The 18,850-nt window shown below is 40.1% G+C and overlaps 1 protein-coding gene across 4 annotated transcripts in view; it reads right to left on the bottom strand.

Annotated features, from left to right (window-relative positions):
• GRM7 (glutamate metabotropic receptor 7) overlaps nucleotides 1-18,850 on the bottom strand; it is an 876,035-nt gene that overhangs the window by 266,670 nt on the left and 590,515 nt on the right. For all 4 annotated transcript variants that reach the window (XM_053897751.1, XM_019428303.2, XM_019428301.2 and 1 more), the window contains exon 7: nucleotides 16,660-16,799. In XM_053897751.1, the coding sequence (XP_053753726.1) occupies nucleotides 16,660-16,799 (140 nt within the window). The remainder of the gene's footprint in view (nucleotides 1-16,659; nucleotides 16,800-18,850) is intronic.

Genomic DNA, 18,850 nt, shown 5'->3' with positions numbered 1-18,850 from the left:
CTGCAGCCTGACTCCATGGCCCATGCTTGTTAATGCTATGCCATATTGCCTCTTCAGAAATGACCTATGCCAGGATACCTGTTCATGGTGACCTATTAATTCCTCTCCATTTTTCAGCAAGGAAAATTAAGGCAGATAACACAAATCTGTTTCAGGAAAGGTCACTGAAAGAAATCAGCAGCATATTCTATTTAAAAATAATCCTATCAGTAATTTTAGCTATAGGTTAAAAAAATACTAATAAATTTAAACATGGAGCCAATACCAGTAAGAGTACGGTGATTTCAGCAGGAGTCCCTAAGTTTTGACTACTTCTTTTTTTAAATGTCTGTCTGAAGGGCTAGTATCCAAAATCTATAAAGAGCTCACCAAACTCCACACCCGAAAAACAAATAATCCAGTGAAGAAATGGGCAGAACACATGAATAGACACTTCTCTAAAGAAGACATCCAGATGGCCAACAGGCACATGAAAAGATGCTCAACATCACTCCTCATCAGGGAAATACAAATCAAAACCACACTCAGGTATCACCTCAAGCCAGTCAAAGTGGCCAAAATGAACAAATCAGGAAACTATAGATCCTGGAGAGGATGTGGAGAAACGGGAACCCTCTTGCGCTGTTGGTGGGAATGCAAACTGGTGCAGCCACTCTGGAAAACAGTGTGGAGGTTCCTCAAAAAATTGAAAATAGACCTACCCTATGACTCAGAAGTAGCACTGCTAGGAATTTACCCAAGGGATACAGGAGTACTGATGCATAGGGGCACTTGTACCCCAATGTTTTTAGCAGCACTCTCAGCAATAGCCAAATTATGGAAAGAGCCTAAATGTCCATCAACTGATGAATGGATAAAGAAATTGTGGTTTATATACACAATGGAGTACTACGTGGCAATGAGAAAGAATGAAATATGGCCCTTTGTAGCAACGTGGATGGAACTGGAGAGTGTGATGCTGAGTGAAATAAGTCATACAGAGAAAGACAGATACCATATGTTTTCACTCTTATGTGGATCCTGAGAAACTTAACAGAAACCCATGGGGGAGGGGAAGAAAAAAAAAAGAGGTTAGAGTGGGAGAGAGCCAAAGCATAAGAGACTCTTAAAAACTGAGAACAAACTGAGGGTTGATGGGGGGTGGGAGGGAGGGTAGGGTAGGTGATGGGTATTGAAGAGGACATCTTTTGGGATTAGCACTGGGTGTTGTATGGACACCAATTTGACAATAAATTTCATCTATTAAAAAATAATAAAAATAAAATTTCATTGTAAAAAAATAAATAAATGTCTGTCTGTTTGTTTATTTATTTATTTATTTGAGATAGAAAGAGTACACAAATGGGGAAGGGGCAGAGAGAGATGCGCGGACAGAGGATCTGAAGGAGGCTCTGCGCTGACAGCAGAGAGCCCCTCGTGGGGCTCAAACTCATGAACTGTGATGTGAGATCATGATCTGAACCCAAGTCAGAGGCTTAGCTGACTGAGCTGCCCAGGTGCCCCCAAATGCATTTTTATACAAACACTTACAAATACTGGATATGCCTAATAAGATGCTTGACAGTGACATTTGCAAGACAGCTAGGACATCTTCAATAGTTTTCCAACAATGCTGCAAGTTAATGACTATAAGGCAAATCAGTTGGTCTTCTGCTCAAGCCTCCTTTCTTTATAGGCAGTCACCTCAATTGCAAAGGTACTCATTTGTATAACAATAGCAGGGATGAGAGAGAATAACTATTGGTTCCACCCCTTCTTGCCAGACTCCTGACAGTCTAATCTGCCACTCTTGATTGAATTCTGTAAACTGGCATTTATAGCCAAGGTGATCTATACCTTTAATGGGAAAAAATTAACTATTGGGAAATATGCGCACAAATCATGTAACTGACTATTTACCAACTTCACTGCTAGCTTCTTACTGAAGCATAAATGATTTCAGAGCAATTTCAAAGAGCCACTTCCCTTTCCAACGCATATCCATCACTGTGTTAAAGCCGGCTTTCAGAGTGATTTCAAATGGCAGACATCATGTTCCCTGCTAAGATAAAGGCCCTTATGTCCTATTCAGTCATTGTGAAGGCTGTGTTACAGTATCACCACGCAATAAATCAAGAACGCATTTGTTATTTATGAGAAATTTACAGTTCTTTTTATTTTCCTACCGCATCTTTTCTGTCTTCCTTGTTCTGAGCTTGTTACTCCTTTCTCATTGTCATATTGGGGAGGATTATTAAGCAGGGCAATTGAAACACCACCTACGTCTGAATACTTGAGTGTTTGTTGAAGAAATTGTTAAGAATGAACACCTATTGGCCAGAGAGCTGTGTCTGGAGTGGCAGGCAAGACAGTTTCTTGGGATTGAGGTGTAGCTTGGGACAAAGGGTATAGCTGGAAGACCACCACTCCCAGGCTCTTCACACCTCATTTTCCAAGTAGGACAGAGATTTCTCATGGGCTACACAATCCATCAAATGAGAGAGCCTAAGTGGGTTTAGGGGTAAAAACCCACTGAAGCCACTTTTATTCTTAACGATGAGAAATAATCTGTGCAGCCATGGAAAGACCAGCTGGAACCTGTTCCCAGGCATGGGAAACACATATGTGAACATGCACAACATAAGTAAGGGCTGGAAGGTCTGCTCATTCAGATTTTTATGCGGGAGGGTTTGCTACTCTCAAATGTAGATCATGTGGAGAAGCTATTTGTAGACATCATGCCACATAAGCTGCTAGAAAGAAGGAAAGATGGCTTGCACAAAGCATCCTTAGGAAGGGCAGTGCTTACCTGAGAAAAATAAGAGTGGGGCCTTCCAGGGCGGTAACCAGAAAAATGAACTCTTTCAGACGAGGGACCCTACTTAGGTTAGGACACAGACACTAATTTAAACAGAAGATGGACTTTAATAGCATCAGTTATGGAGGTGGCTTCCTGAAGCAAGTGGGGTAGGTTGAGATGACATATACCTTGGTGTCTGTGCTATTTTGGTTCTGAAGGTTGGGAGAGGATGGAAAAAGAAGACAGGGGTGACTTTTCACATTTGAGGAAGAATTATCCTTACATGTGGGTAGCAATGATACCACAAAATAGCCTCTTGCTAGGTGTTACAGAACTCCACTGAGGATGACTTTGCACACAGTTAGCTTATCCCAGACAAAAGCATTCTAACTGTCCACCTCAGAACAAGTTGCATGCAAGGATCAAAGACACTCTGTCTACACTAATGATGATTCCATAATGCTAGAAATTCAGGGCCAGGAAGATGAAGTTACAAATATTTTTGTAATTTATATGAGGAACTTCCTAAAAATGTGTCTATTTGAATAATAGATCATCCTATTCCCAGGAAAATAAATTGCCATAGGGGAAGTCATTTTCCAGATCACTTATCACTCTACTGACCCAAGCCCTCCAATAAAATGACTATTTGCTCAAAAATACTTACTCCCCAGGGGCGCCTGGGTGGCTCAGTCGGTTGAGCAGCCGACTTCGGCTCAGGTCATGATCTCGCAGTCCGTGAGTTCAAGCCCCGCGTCGGGCTCTGTGCTGACAGCTCAGAGCCTGGAGCCTGTTTCAGATTCTGTGTCTCCCTCTCTCTGACCCTCCCCCGTTCATGCTCTGTCTCTCTCTGTCTCAAAAATAAAAAACAAACGTTAAAAAAAAATTAAAAAAAAAATACTTACTCCCCAGCCCTCCTTGCTGTGTTCACCAACATGAAACTCTAATAACACACACTTTGCTCAATTCTGATCAAGCCTCCCTCATGAAAAGAAGTGCTTCAATCCACACATGCCCTTCCTCCTTTGAGAGGCTACTAAGACTCTGTAAGGTGGTGATCTCCCTTATTGTGTGGTAAATATGATTTTGTTTTATCAACAGGGCATGTTGGTAGCTGTGTCAGGGAGCTGGCAATAAACACCCCATATTCCAAGTTACTGCTATATTCTACTCCTTGTGGCGTTTCAGGGATCAGAGAACATCTGAGTTAAGTATATACCTAGAAGTGGAATTGCTAGTTCTTATGGCAACTCTATGCTTTTAGCTTTTTAGGGGCGCCTGGGTGGCTCAGTCGGTTAAGCGACCGACTTCAGCTCAGGTCATGATCTCGCGGTCCGTGAGTTCGAGCCCCGCGTCGGCTCTGTGCTGACAGCTCAGAGCCTGGAGCCTGTTTCAGATTCTGTGTCTCCCTCTCTCTGACCCTCCCCCATTCGTGCTCTGTCTCTGTCTCAAAAATAAATAGACATTAAAAAAAATTAAAAAAAAAAAGAACTGCCAATATATTCTCTCTCTCTGCATTTCTGCTTTGCCACTTAAAGAGAACTAATGCAATCAAAATGAATGCTCAGGAACTTGGGGGCTATATTGGGAACAAAAGGTTAAAAGAATTAATCTTTTAGATTAAGAGTGTGAATTAAAAGATTAATTAATTGGGGATAGGATGATTGGGAAACGTCAGTATCATCAAATTACTATCTCCCGACAAATGAAAAAAGAAAATGAGTTAATGCAAGATGAAGCCTTGTCCCTCACTATCCTTTTGGGAGTTTCATTTAATAAGCAGGTTGAGCCATATTATCTGACTGAGAAAAAGTTGGAGGTCACAGAACTCCCTCTTGGAGCTCAGCTAAGTCTCCTGTTGTGCTAACATCACTTACTCTTCCTGATAGTCTTCAATGCTGCCTCCTCACTTGGGGGGGGATTCTGTTTAATTCTCATTAATTCAAGGTTCTTAATTCAGGATTTTTCCCTAGACTTTTCTAGAAATAGGATTAGAACATTTATTAATCGAACACATTAGCTCATTTAGACACCAAAAGTGCTTAAGTTTAGAGAACTGCATAAACCTCCTATCTGTGTACACAACTATATCAACTCCCTATTTATGAATAATCGGAATTTGATATGGATGTTAGAGACTTCAGGTAAAGAGTTATGCAGTAAAGAACTGTGGTTAGGCAAAATAATCTGCACCCACTCCAAACAAAAATGTCCACATTCTAATTTCTTGAACCTGTATATATGTTACCCTATATGGCAAAAAGGACTCTGTAGATGGAATAAGGTTACAGACCTTAAAAATAGATTATTCTGGATTATGTGGCTGGGCCCAGTGTATCACAGTGGCCCTGCAAAGTGAAAGAGGAAGGTGCAAGGACCAGTAAGAGAGAGAAAGAGAAGGCAGGGCAGACGGGAACCATGAGGGAAGCTCAACCTGTCATTGCCGGCTTTGAGGAAGAAGGGGGTGCAAACCAATGCATGAAGGCAGTCCCTAGAAGCTGGGATCAACTCACAGCTGACAGCCAAGAGAGAGCCTCAGTGCCATATGACAAAGAACCAAATGCTACCAGCAACCTGAATGAGCAGCAAACACACGATCACCTGGAGCCTCCAGAAAGAAACACAACCCTGGTGACACCTTGATTGAAGCCCAGTGAGACCCATGTTGACTTCTGACCTCTAAGAGGATTCATTTGTGCTTTTCTCAGTCACTTAATTTCTAGGTATTATTTACGGCACCCAAAAAAACGCATACAAGAAACACAACCACAAATGCCATAGGCTTTCTTACATCAGGGAAATTATTGCAATTTATTCTCCAAGTGTTCTTGTGAAGTAGCTATTTTGCTTGACTTCACTTTATTTTAAATACATAGGGAACTGGGATTCAGGGATGTTAGAAGATCTGCTAAAGCACTAAGTGGCAAAGGCAGATTCTAGCTCGGCCTTCTGACACGGCCTCACTTGTTAAGACTAACTTCCATGCATTTGAAAACATGTCAAATCAAATTCCTATATTTTAATTTTAACATGATTGGATCATTCTAGCAGTTTTAGGTTCACAGGGCAAAAAGTCAGGCAGAGGGTCCATAAACTCATCTCTTTCCTTACTATAATTTTGGATTTTCGCATCTGCTGAAAGCCCCTGTTCTAACAGTTGAACTCTTTCCACTTGTCCTTCTGATTATTTCTCCTTGCCGGTGTATTATGCCCGAGTTCAAAACGCACACAGTAATAAAATCCAACAATTTCCCTATACAACGTGGTTGCATATTCATAAACTTGAAGTGACTTGTGTGAATACCTACCATGCCAAAACAAAAGTCGGGGTTTAGAGTTCTCTGTTTACATGTTTGTGGAGCCATATTGGTAATTATAAATACCATTCATCTTCCAGATGTTCATAGACTGAACACAGTTATACACCACTGACTACTAGAAAAAAATGCTGACAAATGCAAGGGTGATGTGCTTCTTTCATTTTCAATATGTTTCAGAATATGTACAAATACATATTTCCAAACAAAAGCACTATCTTTACTAAGTGCTTTACTTGATGCTTTTAAATAAAATGTTTTGTATACTTATGGGTATTTGGGGTCATTAACAAAATTGATATGTTATTGTTGCTTTTTAAAAACCAATTTCCAGAGAAAAAAGTCAAGCATATGCTCAAACCAAATAAGTGGAAATAAGTTAGAATCTAGTCTAAATCTAGATTAGGAGAATGAAACACAACGACAGGAGTAAGGTAGTGGTGGGCTTGGGAACTTGGGAGAACACATACTTTGTCTGAAGTGGGAAGTTGCTACTTAGTTCCAGCCAGCTGTTACAGCATGGGATAATGGCATGTTATCGCCAAATTTTCTGATTTTTAAAAGACCAGCCCAAAATATACTTATTCTTACGGAATTTATTGATTTTTAAAATACTGTCAAGTCATTAACTTTTTATTTTATTTCATTTCAATGTTTACTCATTTTTGAAAGAGAGAAAGAGAGAGCGAGTGAGCAAGGGAGGGATAGAGAGAGAGGGAGACACAGAAACCAAAGCAGGCCCCATGCTCTGAGCTGTCAGAGGCTGATGTGGGGCTCAAACTCACCAATTGTGAGATCATGACCTGAGTGGAAGTCAGATGCTTAACCGACTGAGCCACCCAGGTGCCCCAAAGTCATTAACTTTTTAAACATACCTGCTGACTGTATTCATTTTGGTATCTGTGGTCTCAAGCTGCCTGACAATTGGAAAAACAGTACTTAATGTTAGATTCGGACAATAAATTAGAATTTACTGACAAATGCAAAGAACTGTTGTGACTCTGGTCTCAGGATAAATGTCATCTTTTCAAAGAAACCTTCCTTGTCCTGGTTCACAGATCTAATAACTGCAAGGAGAATGATTATACACCAGATGCTGTGATCCTAAATCTTTTGCTGTTTTGACTTCTTCACTAAGGTAGCATTAAAGGGTAGAGAAGCAGGTGGCAGATGGAACCAGCTTCAATGGCTTAAGTTTTAAGTTACTTTCACCAATACCAACATAGCCAATGACTCTCCCACTTGATCCCTCAGGACAGTAGTCCCGCCCCATGTTCTCAAGAGCCACTGGTAGGTTTCTAAAACTAAGGATCAACTGAAACAAAACTAAAGCCATCTTTTATCCTTCTTTCTCCTTTTTTCCTGACTTGCCTTATCATTCCGAGACCAAAGCAGTCTATCTTTGCAGTTTGAACCAGCCTACCTACATACCACGTACAAAATGGAACTGGGAACCTGTCTGGTAAACCAAGTTCTCGGATGAATCCCTAAATCATATGAAATTGCTGATTGGGGTAGAACTCTGGACAAATCCTCTCGTCCATTCATCCAACAGACACTGGAAATTCTACATCAAAACTGGCATTCATCACCCCTAGGTCATTTATGGTGTAATTCAATGGTTTGTCTGTTTATCTCCTCATCTAGTTAATATAGAACAAGGCATTTTTATATATTAAGCATTATACTGGGTGCAGGGGTATAAAAAAATAATGAGGCAAAATACTAGAAACTGACATTTTGAGCAGTTACAGATAATGTTAGCAACTAGGGATATTAAATTATTGTTGCTCCTGTGGCTAACATTTATTGAATATTTACTATGTGCCAGGCACTGTTTTAAGTACATTACATATATCACTACATTTACTTCTAACAATAGCCTTATGGAATTCATGCTATTGTGACACTGCTTCACAGCTAGTAAGTAGTAGAGCTGAGACTCAGGTCCATTTAATCAGGTCAGCTTCATGACTTGTAGTCATAACATGAAAACTATAAATTGTAAGATAAGGGCTAGTCATTATTATTTATTAGGATGCACAATCAAGTGATTCTTTAAGACTGCAAACTGAACCTAAAAAAGTTCTAGGTTTTGACAACTTACACACATTTTCCTCCCTGTCAACACTGCTTTGATTATGGCTATCTATTATCTCATAGTTCATGCAATACAGTAAATTATCAGTGTGATTACATTTTTAAAAAACATTTTTACTATTGCAATTATGAAATAATAGAGTGATTAGTAGTTTTATATGCAGGTATAAGTAAGTATTGATTTTGGCATATGTAATTTGATTAAACAATGATTTCTGCAATTAACTGTACTTTTTGTATCTCCAGATGCCTGTGAGAGCCAAAATTCTAAGCTCTGAGGAAGATTCAATATTTAACAGAATCTCAACATTTAAAATTACATTTTGATTACTTCAATTTAATGAAATGTGAAAAATTCTGCTTATCGAGGGTAGGTGGATTCTTTTTTCATTTCTGATCTGGGAATATTTTAAAAAATACTCAAATGCCCTTGATTTATTGATAACAGAGACGTCCAGAAGGCATGGCTTCCAACAAGCTTTTCCTAGGGCTCAAAGACTGTAAGCGAGACCTGTTTCTCTCTCCAAGTTTGACTCCTCTTCCCTGGCGCTTCTGCATTGTGGCCTCCAAATGGCTCCTTGTGGATCCAGAGGGTCACATCCACTTTGGACAAGAGCTTCTTGGTATCCCAGATTAGCCACCAGACATCTAGTGCTTTATCCTGAATGGGCAAGCTTAGTTTGGCACCAATCCCATTACAATGGCCCTGGCAACCGGCTTAAGCTCAATCAGATCCCACCCCTGGTCTTGGGAATTATCCAGCACAAACCATATGGCTCAAAGGACACTTGGGTATTCTTCCCATAGGGAGGAAGCAGAGGCTGCTTGCTGTAGGTACTGTCCGTCATTAAAAAGAGATCATATTCATTTTACATGGTTTTATGTGTTAGCAAAAAAACCCAGATGCCTACTGGGCGCCAGGTACTTTGCTAGTGTGTATGTAAAACAATGACTAAAATTTGGGTTTTACTTTCAAGGAACTTTCAGTCTATAGGTGGAAAGTAAGTTCAATGGGGGAACAAATCACTTAAAAAGCTAACAAGCCTCACGTACCTCACAAGATCACTAAGCCAGACTATTTTACAGAATGGCAGATGATTGAGGTTCCAGGAAAGGTTAAGTAATATTCATTCAGAGCCTTTTATGTAAGACAGTGCAATTCACCGCAGGAAGGTGCCTACTAAGAGTACTCATTCGTAAACTCTAATTAACATTTTGGTATTTTCAATAATTTCAGTTATTTGAAAATTTAACATTTTGGGCACATGTAATTTCCTACTAATTGTAAATAAATGAAAGATGACAAAAATCATTCTTATTTCTAATACACATCACAAATGTAGAGTTTACTTCATATCATACATTTAGAATTTTGAAAAGCATCTCCATTTCATTCTTGTCTTTTTTTCTGACATATTCCCGTATCTCAATTTTAAATGGTACTACATTATACATTGTAAAACATTTTTTTTCTTTTTCCTATCTGGGAACTACCACCTATGCTTCAAAATGCTGTTCAAACATAAATCAAATGTAAATATACAAATTAGATTGGGGTGCCTGGGTGGCTCTGGCGGTTGAGCATCCGACTTCAGCTCAGGTCATGATCTCACGGTTCATAGGTTCGAGCCCCACATCGGGCTCTGTGCTGACATGACACCTCAGAGCCTGGAGCCTGCTTCAGATTCTATGTCTCCATCCCTCTGCCCCTCCCCCACTCATGCTCTGTCTCTGTCTCTCAAAAATGAATAAATGTTAAAAAAATACACATTAGATTATATAATGTTTAAGCCGTTTATATGCGGTATATTCATTACAGACCCTTTATCCTAGTCCATGAGCGCAAGTGCAGGGCCTGCCTGTCCTCTATCCTGGCAGCTCCACTAGCTATCATCCATCCTGACACACTGCAGATAACCAATGTCTATTTGTCTCATTACCCCTTTTCCTGCCCTTCCACCAGGCATCATGTTTTATGGAATCTCTGTGTAGCAAAATACAAACCTGAGACAGCAAGTCAGGATTATTTCTGTAGAGGTTGCAATTGAGAGAGTAAATGGCTTTACTCTTTATGATTTCCTTGTGATGAAATCCTGTTAGTGCAGAAATATCCTAGTAGCACACCATGTGCTCCTCTCTTAGTCCAGAGAGGAGATAGTGTCCAGGGCTACTCCTCCAGCAATAAGGGAGCATGACCACGGTCCCTAGCAGACAGCACACTCTTAGGAACCTAACTTCCAGAGGATTGGATACCGAATAGCAGAGCAGTCTGCTCAATAGGCTGGGATTCTTAAAACTCTCATTTCTTGGCTCAGAAACTCATTTGCAATTACTGACCACAGAGAAAGTGCTCGTGAAAATTTCATTTGCTAGAGATGATCTAACTGGGGATTGAAAGCATATCCCTGAGTCTTTGTAAATGAGAAGTACACTTGCCATTTTGAAATGCTTTGTTTTGTTCTTTTGACTAGAAGAAAGCAAACATACAAACCTAAGTTTGCCCAATTACGCTCTTATAAAATTTTTAACTGAATCAGAATAATTATAGCAAAAGGAACATTATGTGTAGGGTGATGTTGGGTAAGATACCAACCATTGGATTGGCTGCCTGGGCATGGCCCTGGCTGTCCAGGGCAGGGTACAGGAGTGGCCTCTGGGTTCTCTATCTCCTCTTTTGTCTTTCCTTTGGGATTTAGATTCAACTTCATGATCTCCTAAGGATCCCATAAAAAAAGATGTCAACAGGGTAATCGCCTATCAAGGCTAGTTATCCTTGCAGCTCTCCTGAATTGCATTAATCCAGCCTCTCACCATTCTGAAAATGGCCCTGTCCTGGTGCATTCATACCTTCAGGTGGCATGCAGGACCAAGCGGACACTACTGGATCCACCTGTGAACTCAGGTGTCCTGTATGCTCTTCATGACACAACACGTTCAGCATGAAAAAATAGAGTAAGAAGTATTCCCATCTAAGGCTGTATCTCCCTGATTTAGCTTCCATTAGCGAGCGATCACAAAAGCCAAAGTGTATGTTTACCCCAACTGTCCAGGCTCATGAAATCGAGTATTTGAAGCTGGGTGCTATGTTGAGAAGCTGGAATCGAGCTGTACCATTTCCTGTGAGGTTTTTGAGGCCTTGGGTTCTAAGCTATTCTCTTTTTCTTTAATGGATTTAAATGTCATTTATAGGTTGACAACTTAACTGTGTTTTTGTTAAATAACTGTAGGCCAAAACTCTTTTCTGAGCTTCAGACTTAAATCCAGTTCATCTTGGCTCTTATACATTTAAGAACACTAGCTTAGGATTCTCACTTTTACTCTCCCCCTGACTCACCCTGCTACACTGAGCAGCCTTCCACATCTTATGTGGCTATCATCCACACAGCCACTCAGGCCATGAATGTGGGGTTCACTCTTGATTCTTATTTTTCTTCCAATACCAGAAGTGAAGCCATCACTACATTATGCTTTTCTACCTCTAAGATATGTGCATGTAAATATATATACACGTGTGTATTATATGCATTAGACACTTATATGTTTCTACTCACTTCATTATACCTCCACTATCACTACACTCTCTAAGCCAGTGGATCTCAAAGTGCCACCAGCATTACACAGAGACTCTTAGGCAAATGCTTCAGCCTCCTCCCACTCTGAGACCATCTGAATTTAGAGGCTACTTTTGGACAACAGGTTTGAACAATGGAAACTTGATCAAGGTAAAAGGGTCCACAGAGACCTCCTGGCTGAATATAGACAGGACCATGAGGCAACCCACCGCAAAATATCCAGAGGCCCTAAATGACCAATGGGCTATTTATAACCAAGCACAGTTACCAAAGGAGGGAAATTCCATACTTCTCCATACCTCCCCACCTTCTCCCTTTAAAAACAGCCCCATCAACTGTCTCCTTGGAGAATCTCTCCTTTGTTCTCCCTCCCACTGCTCCCTGGTGGTGTATCCAATAAAATTCGAACTCCTTACTTGTGCCTTTGGTGAATCCTTTCACCATCCATGCTACCTGCCTCAACTTGATCCCTACTCCACATTTTGGGGTCCTCACCCAATCAAGACAGACACCACATGAATCAGAAACTGTGGGCGTGGGCCTGAGCAAGGTATGTTTTCACAAATACTCCAGATGATCTTGCTATATGCTAAAGTTTGAGAAGCCCTGTGCTAACCATCCTTTTTTAGCCAGACAGCTCAAATCAACTCTCAGGTGGTCTTCCTCTCCCACTCTTACCTCTTCCAATTCATTACCTTCCTAGCAGACAAAGCAATTTTTTATTTCTAAATTTGATCCGGTCATTCCCTTGCTTAATACTTCTTAATGGCTTTAAAATGCACTTGGAATAAAATTTTAAAAATGTTTTAGCATAGCCTGCAAGTGACTTTATGCTGTGTGTCTTAGCAATGGCTCTAACCTCTCCTACCACTCCTCCTCCTCTCCCTTAGTCATCCCATTGCAATGTCAGCCTCCTGATCTGCTTGGTAGATCACTCATACTCCTCACATGGCTAGCTTCTCATCTGGGAAGTCTTTCTCCACTTCCATTATTCTCCCTGCTCCATGCCTCTTCTCACAACTTTGGGATCTTCTCTGTTTCCTTTTGTGTCACGTACCACCGTTCCAGATCATCAATTCTGTGAGAACAGGGACCACATGTGTTTTCTTCCCCATCGTGCACCCACTGCCTCTTGAAATGTTTACCATGTCATAGATGCATTAAAAACAAACAAAAAATGCATTAAATTAGAAAAATAGGGTGCCTGGGTGGCTCAGCTGGTTAAGTGTCCAACTTTGGCTCAGGTCATGATCTCTCAGTTCCTGAGTTCGAGCCCCGCATTGAGCTCTGTGCTGACAGCTCAGGGCATGGAGCCTGTTTCACATTCTGTGTCTCCCTCTCTGTCTGCCCCTCCGCCACTCACACTGTCTCTGTCTCTCTCTCTCTCTCCCCAAAAAAATAAACATTAAAAATTTTTTAAACAAAAAATGAAAACCTGTTAAATGGCTAATCAAAAACAACTCTTCTGAAGGATAAAATACAAACCAAATAAAAATAAGATTGGTATTGATGTTGGTTCTTAAAAATTGTGGGCTTAAAGGGCGCCTGTGTGGCTCAGGTGATTAAACGTCTGACTTTGACTCAGGTCATGATCTTGCCATTCATGAGTTCAAGCTCCATGTTGGGCTCTGTGCTGACAGTGTGGAGCCTGCTTCAGATTCTGTCTCCCTCTCTCTCTGCCCCTCCCCACTCACTCTGTCTCTCTCTCAAAAATAAATAAAAATTTTAAAAAATTAAAAATTGTGGGCTTAACAATTCCCAGGTAAGGGCACCTGGGTGGCTCAGTCAGTTAAGTGTGCAACTCTTGATTTTGGCTCAGGTCATGATCCCAGGGTCATGGACCTGCATCAGGCTCCATGAAGCCTGCTTGGGATTCTTTCTCTCTGTGTCTCTCTCTCTTTCCCTGTGCCCTCCCTCCTTCCCTGCTCATGCTCTCTCTCTCTCTCTCAAAAAAAAGAGGAATTCCCAGGTAATATCTGAAGTTGGTGAAGCATGGTTGGGATTCTTGTGTGCATGGACAAAATGAACAAATTATACATGCCAGGAATTTAACATTGGTGAAGGGGTTACGCTAGCAAAGATTAGTGTACCTATACAATCTTGTGGGTTTTATAATAAGCCTCACTTCACATGTGTACCATAGACCTTGATTCCCTATATTTAGTTCTGGCTGATCCATCTTTGTATGCCATAGGAAATACCCAATCAAAACACACTTTGGGTATGTCAGCCAGATTATGCTACTTTGATTTGCTTTTCATTATTACCCCTTGAGTCTACCTGGTGAATTTGGTTTGTTTGTTTGTTTTGCTTTCATTTTCTATTTTTGCTCAAAATTTAGTACACTTTAAGTTAAGGATAATTTTAGCTTTTCCTTTGCTTCTGGTACTCAGCACACATCTTAGCCATGGCTCACACTTGCGGTCTGGCTCCATCAAAGTCTTCTGGACTCAATCATTGTGTGAGCTCACTTGGATGGAAGATCTCAGGAGAGGAAGAACTAGACAGGGATGAGCAGAGCTAGGCCGGGCACCGTACAAATGAGGTAACTGATCTGTGGTGGCCGCATCAGCCTCCAGTCCTCCCACTTATGAATAATCCTCTCTTCTTATAAACCGTGCCCCAAATTCCCCACTCCCATAACATTAATTCTATATTATACTCTCAAGAAGCCTTACTCTCAGAAATTTCCAAAGTGCCTTCTAAAGGTGTAGAATGATAAATGGTATTAGCTTAATTTTGAGCTTTGTAAGAAGCATTAGAAGGAATTTTCTGGGATAGGGCCTGTGTTAGTTCATTTTATCTGCACGAGGTACCCAACTATTTGGTTAAGCAGTATTCTAGGTGTGTCTCTGAGGGTGTTTCTGAACGAGATGAACATTTAAAATGGTAGAATGTGTAAAACATATTGCCCTCTCCAGTGTGAGTATACCTCAACACATTTGAAAGAGGAAATGCAACATCAAGGCTAAGTAAGAAAGAATCCTCTCTTCCTGTCTTTCCTTTGGGACATGAGTCTTCCCCTGATATCACACTCAGACTGGAATTACACCACTGGCTTTCCTGGGTCTCCAGCTTGTCAATTATACATCTTGGGACTTCTTATCCTTCATAGCTGAGGGAACCATTGCCTTATAGTCTATCTATCTATCATCTATCCTATTAGTTCCATTTCTCTAAAGCAACTAGAGTAATTCAGGAACCTTCTGGACAAAAGGAGATCATGTGTTCATATACAATATAGCATTTATGAACCTGGGATGTTCTACTCAAGTTGTAAGCTGTGCCCAATGTACCCAGCTGCAAGGCCACTGCAGGAAGGGACCTGCTACAGCATCTCTTGAAGTGTAACCCTATCCAGCCCACCTTAGCACAGTGGCCCCAGAACACTCTTACTTCTCCAGCTTCTGTTTCCCTAGGTTCCAGGATCCCAAGCACCAAGCTGGGGCCTTGCCTATTTAAGGGAGAGGGGAGAAAGCAGAGGATGTGTGGTATGCTGAGTTCCAGCTATGTAGCCCAGCCAGGATGGAAGTATCCTGGCTCATGTTCTTTGCTGCTGTGAAGACTGGTATATTTATTTACATTAACAATAATTTCAAATGGGGCATTGGAAATATTATTAGAAGAACACCACTGAATGTTTAATCTGACATATTAAGAAACTAAAAAATTGTTTTAAATGGCCAGAAATCTGTTAGCTAATATTGAGGCAGGCACATTCCAAACAGAACATCAACAACTTTACTAGAATATAAATGATAATCAGACAAAGTCACTCAATGACTAAGGTGGGACAGGACAAAAACAAGGCCACTCCACAATTGGGTCTGGAACTAGTTAGAAATAAGGATACTCTGCAACCACAAAAATGACATCTCCCTTTTTCAGCTCTCGAAAGTGCCTACTACTTCTTTGTTAGTGACAACTCTTGCTCAGCCTTTATCTTCCCATCCTTGGAACGAACATCACCAAGATGTACAACCATCACCTTATGTCTATTTCCTTAGAGGATCAAAGCCAAAGCCTTTGTTTCTCTAAACTTCCTAAAAATCACCAATCTCAGCCCCAAACATATAATAAATGACATCTGAACTCTTTCATAATTAAGAAGTTCTGCTGACAGGAGCTTCTCTTCATGAAACAAGTTAAATAAACCTAACTGTGTTTGACTACAGACGAGCTCTTGATAGCTCTGGCTGGTGAACTTTGACATAACATTGCACAAGGAAGCAGCTACTTACTCAAGGTCATGTTTGACATAAAGAGGAAGAGGTTATGGAAACTAACAATGCAATTACTCAGAGAATCTCAGTACAAACCAAAGTGACTCACGGAAATGCTTTAAAACATACATCATCAAATGAAGAAAGAAAGAAAGAAAGAAAGAAAGAAAGAAAGAAAGAAAGAAAGAAAGAAAGAAAGAAAGAAAGAAAAGAAAGAAAAGAAAGAAAGAAAAGAAAGAAAGAAAAGAAAGAAAGAAAAGAAAGAAAGAAAAGAAAGAAAGAAAGAAAGAAAGAAAGAAAGAAAGAAAGAAAGAAAGAAAGAAAGAAAGAAAGAAAGAAAACCTGACCAAGAGAAGGATCTTTTAACATATTAGCTGGTAACTTGTTGGTTAAACAATCCAAGTCTCAGGCTAAATGAGATCATTCACGTTAAGTCCTGAGTATAATGCCCAGCAGAAATTCAAAACACACTTTTATCTTCATAATCCTCATCATGATCATTCTCTTATTACTATGGATTATCAGTTGCTACAGATGATTATAACAGGATGCATGCTCACTTGTATATGCATGCAAACATATGAGCAAGGAATGTTTGCCTAATTTAGCATATTTGAAGTCTGCTCTTTCATCACATGAGCAAAGGAAGAGGAACAAGTAGTACTCACATTGAGCTGAAGTTCATCTGTCCACTGTCCAATCAGACGGTAACCAGGGTTGGTGGTATTTGTTGTCTGGTACTGAAAGATGTCATAACGCCCTGGTGCATCCCCATTCTTGTTAAACATTACTGGGGTGCCTGCACTACCTGAGGGAGGCAAGAAAATAACAGATCTCATAAACAAGATTCCTTCTACCTGTTAGGTCTTGGGTGATGGTCCAGAAACCAGGTGATGAGCAAGGTAACTGGTGGAAAACCCCATTATTTAATGGATCCCCCCCCCTAAATGGGCAATAGGCAAGTCAGCACTATGGTCTGCGGATTCTTACTACAGAGGGTGGAAGGTGACCAGCCACCCCCTTTGAAAAGTTATAGGTCTCAGTATTTCTTAGTATTTTATACAAATCTGTCCCCCTTGAGAAGAAAATTAAATGCATTATTTTCTAGGGACTATCTTAACTTGTATTATTAGTTTCCGCCTAATGATTGACTGTGGTTAGTAAAGAACCATTTCAAAAATGATTAATAGATTTTTAAAAGAAAATCTAAGAGAATTATAAACAAGCACACAAGGAAAAAAGTTTATTTAAATATGTACTTAGATATTAATTGCATTTAAACATATTTGTTGATTATTTCTAATTTAAATGATAATGAGTCTAAAATGCTGAGCAATAAACCTGGAAAGTGTTTAATAGATATTATTCTTTTCTCAATATCCTATGTGGGTCTTACTTTTTTAAAATGTGGGTCTTAGGATGAAACCCATTATTTTGGCAGAATTAGGCACTGAAGTCAATTTAAAAAGACTAATACATCTATTGTGTGTCTGGGTGTGTATATGTCTGTGTACATCTTTTGGAAGTTAGATATTAATGAAAAGCTCCTTAGTATTAACCACATGGAACAACTGAAAAACCATATATAGAGAAGGAAAGATGGGGGTTCGGCTTACTTTTAGCAACAGTTAAAAAGGATTCATCAAAAGTTGGCACAATGAGTGCTCTTTCTCTTACAATCCCTTGGCAATAGGAGAAATACCACTGGCCTCAGAGTATATGACTGGTGTCTGCTCTGTAAGTTAATAATGGATTGATAATTTTCATAGAAAACAATGGTATATTTCCTGTATTTTATAAGGAAGTTAAAGATCATTTATAAGCTGCAACAGAATCACTAAGAACAGAAGTTCATGTTGCTAATTTTTCATGGGGAAGGGTAGGGTAACTTTGGGTAATGAGAATGAAGCCCTTTTGAGAACTCTCATTATAAATTTAAGACCCTATGATGGCAAAGCTCTACATTTGGTTAGCAAGGTCATTAGCTTCTGCAGAATTTGGGGCAAGATGATATTTGCATTAATAACACGGATGGAAAAAAAAGGCACCTATACTTAAGGAAGCAGGCATGATGCTGGGTGCCCACAAGTGAATGATCACTTAACACAGAACAGAGTTAGAAAATGGGTCCAGAAAGAGAGACAACATACTAAGTCATCAGAAACACACAGAGCTACAATCCTGTGCAAAAGTTACCTCTAGTGAAAGAGGCAGTTCAATATATAGGCAGGATACAGGAACAGTTAAAGAACTCCACACCATCCTACAACAATTGGGAACAGTATTTTATGACATTTTGTTATTAAAAATGAAAAAAAAAATGGAGCTTATGATAGGCTTAATAATGGCTCCCCAAGTATTTCCATGTCCTAATCCCTAGAACCTGTGAATGTTACCATACATGGTAAGACTTTTTACAGATAATAATGAGGGATCATGAGATGGGCGAAGACTATTTTAGATTACCTGGATGAGCACAGTGCAATCATAATCATCCCTATAGGTAAGAGGGAGCAGGAATCAAATGAGGAAGGAGGAAGGAGGAAGGAGTTGTGATCCCAGGAGGGCAGGCAGCCCTCACAAGCTAGAAAAAACAAGGAAACAGATTCTTCCACAGAGCCTGCTGAAGGAACCAGCCCTGCCTTCACCTTAACTAAAGCCCAGTGAGACCTGGGTCAGACTCTCGAATTACAGAACAATAAGATCATAAATGTATGTTGTTTAAGCCACTAAATTTATGGAATTTTTAAAGTAGCAATAGAAAACTAATCAAGAGCTGGAGGACACAGAACACCAAACTTCTTAATTTTACAGGTCACAAAGTATACTTAGGTTGAAATTCCTTGCCCCAGGGTCACT

This window comes from Panthera pardus, unplaced genomic scaffold (assembly GCF_024362965.1).
Source record: "Panthera pardus isolate Hobbes unplaced genomic scaffold, ASM2436296v1 HiC_scaffold_8, whole genome shotgun sequence".
NCBI classification, from domain to species: domain Eukaryota; kingdom Metazoa; phylum Chordata; class Mammalia; order Carnivora; family Felidae; genus Panthera; species Panthera pardus.
The sequence above is the reverse complement of the archived record's forward strand: the minus strand, read 5'-3'. Positions and strand labels throughout refer to the sequence as shown.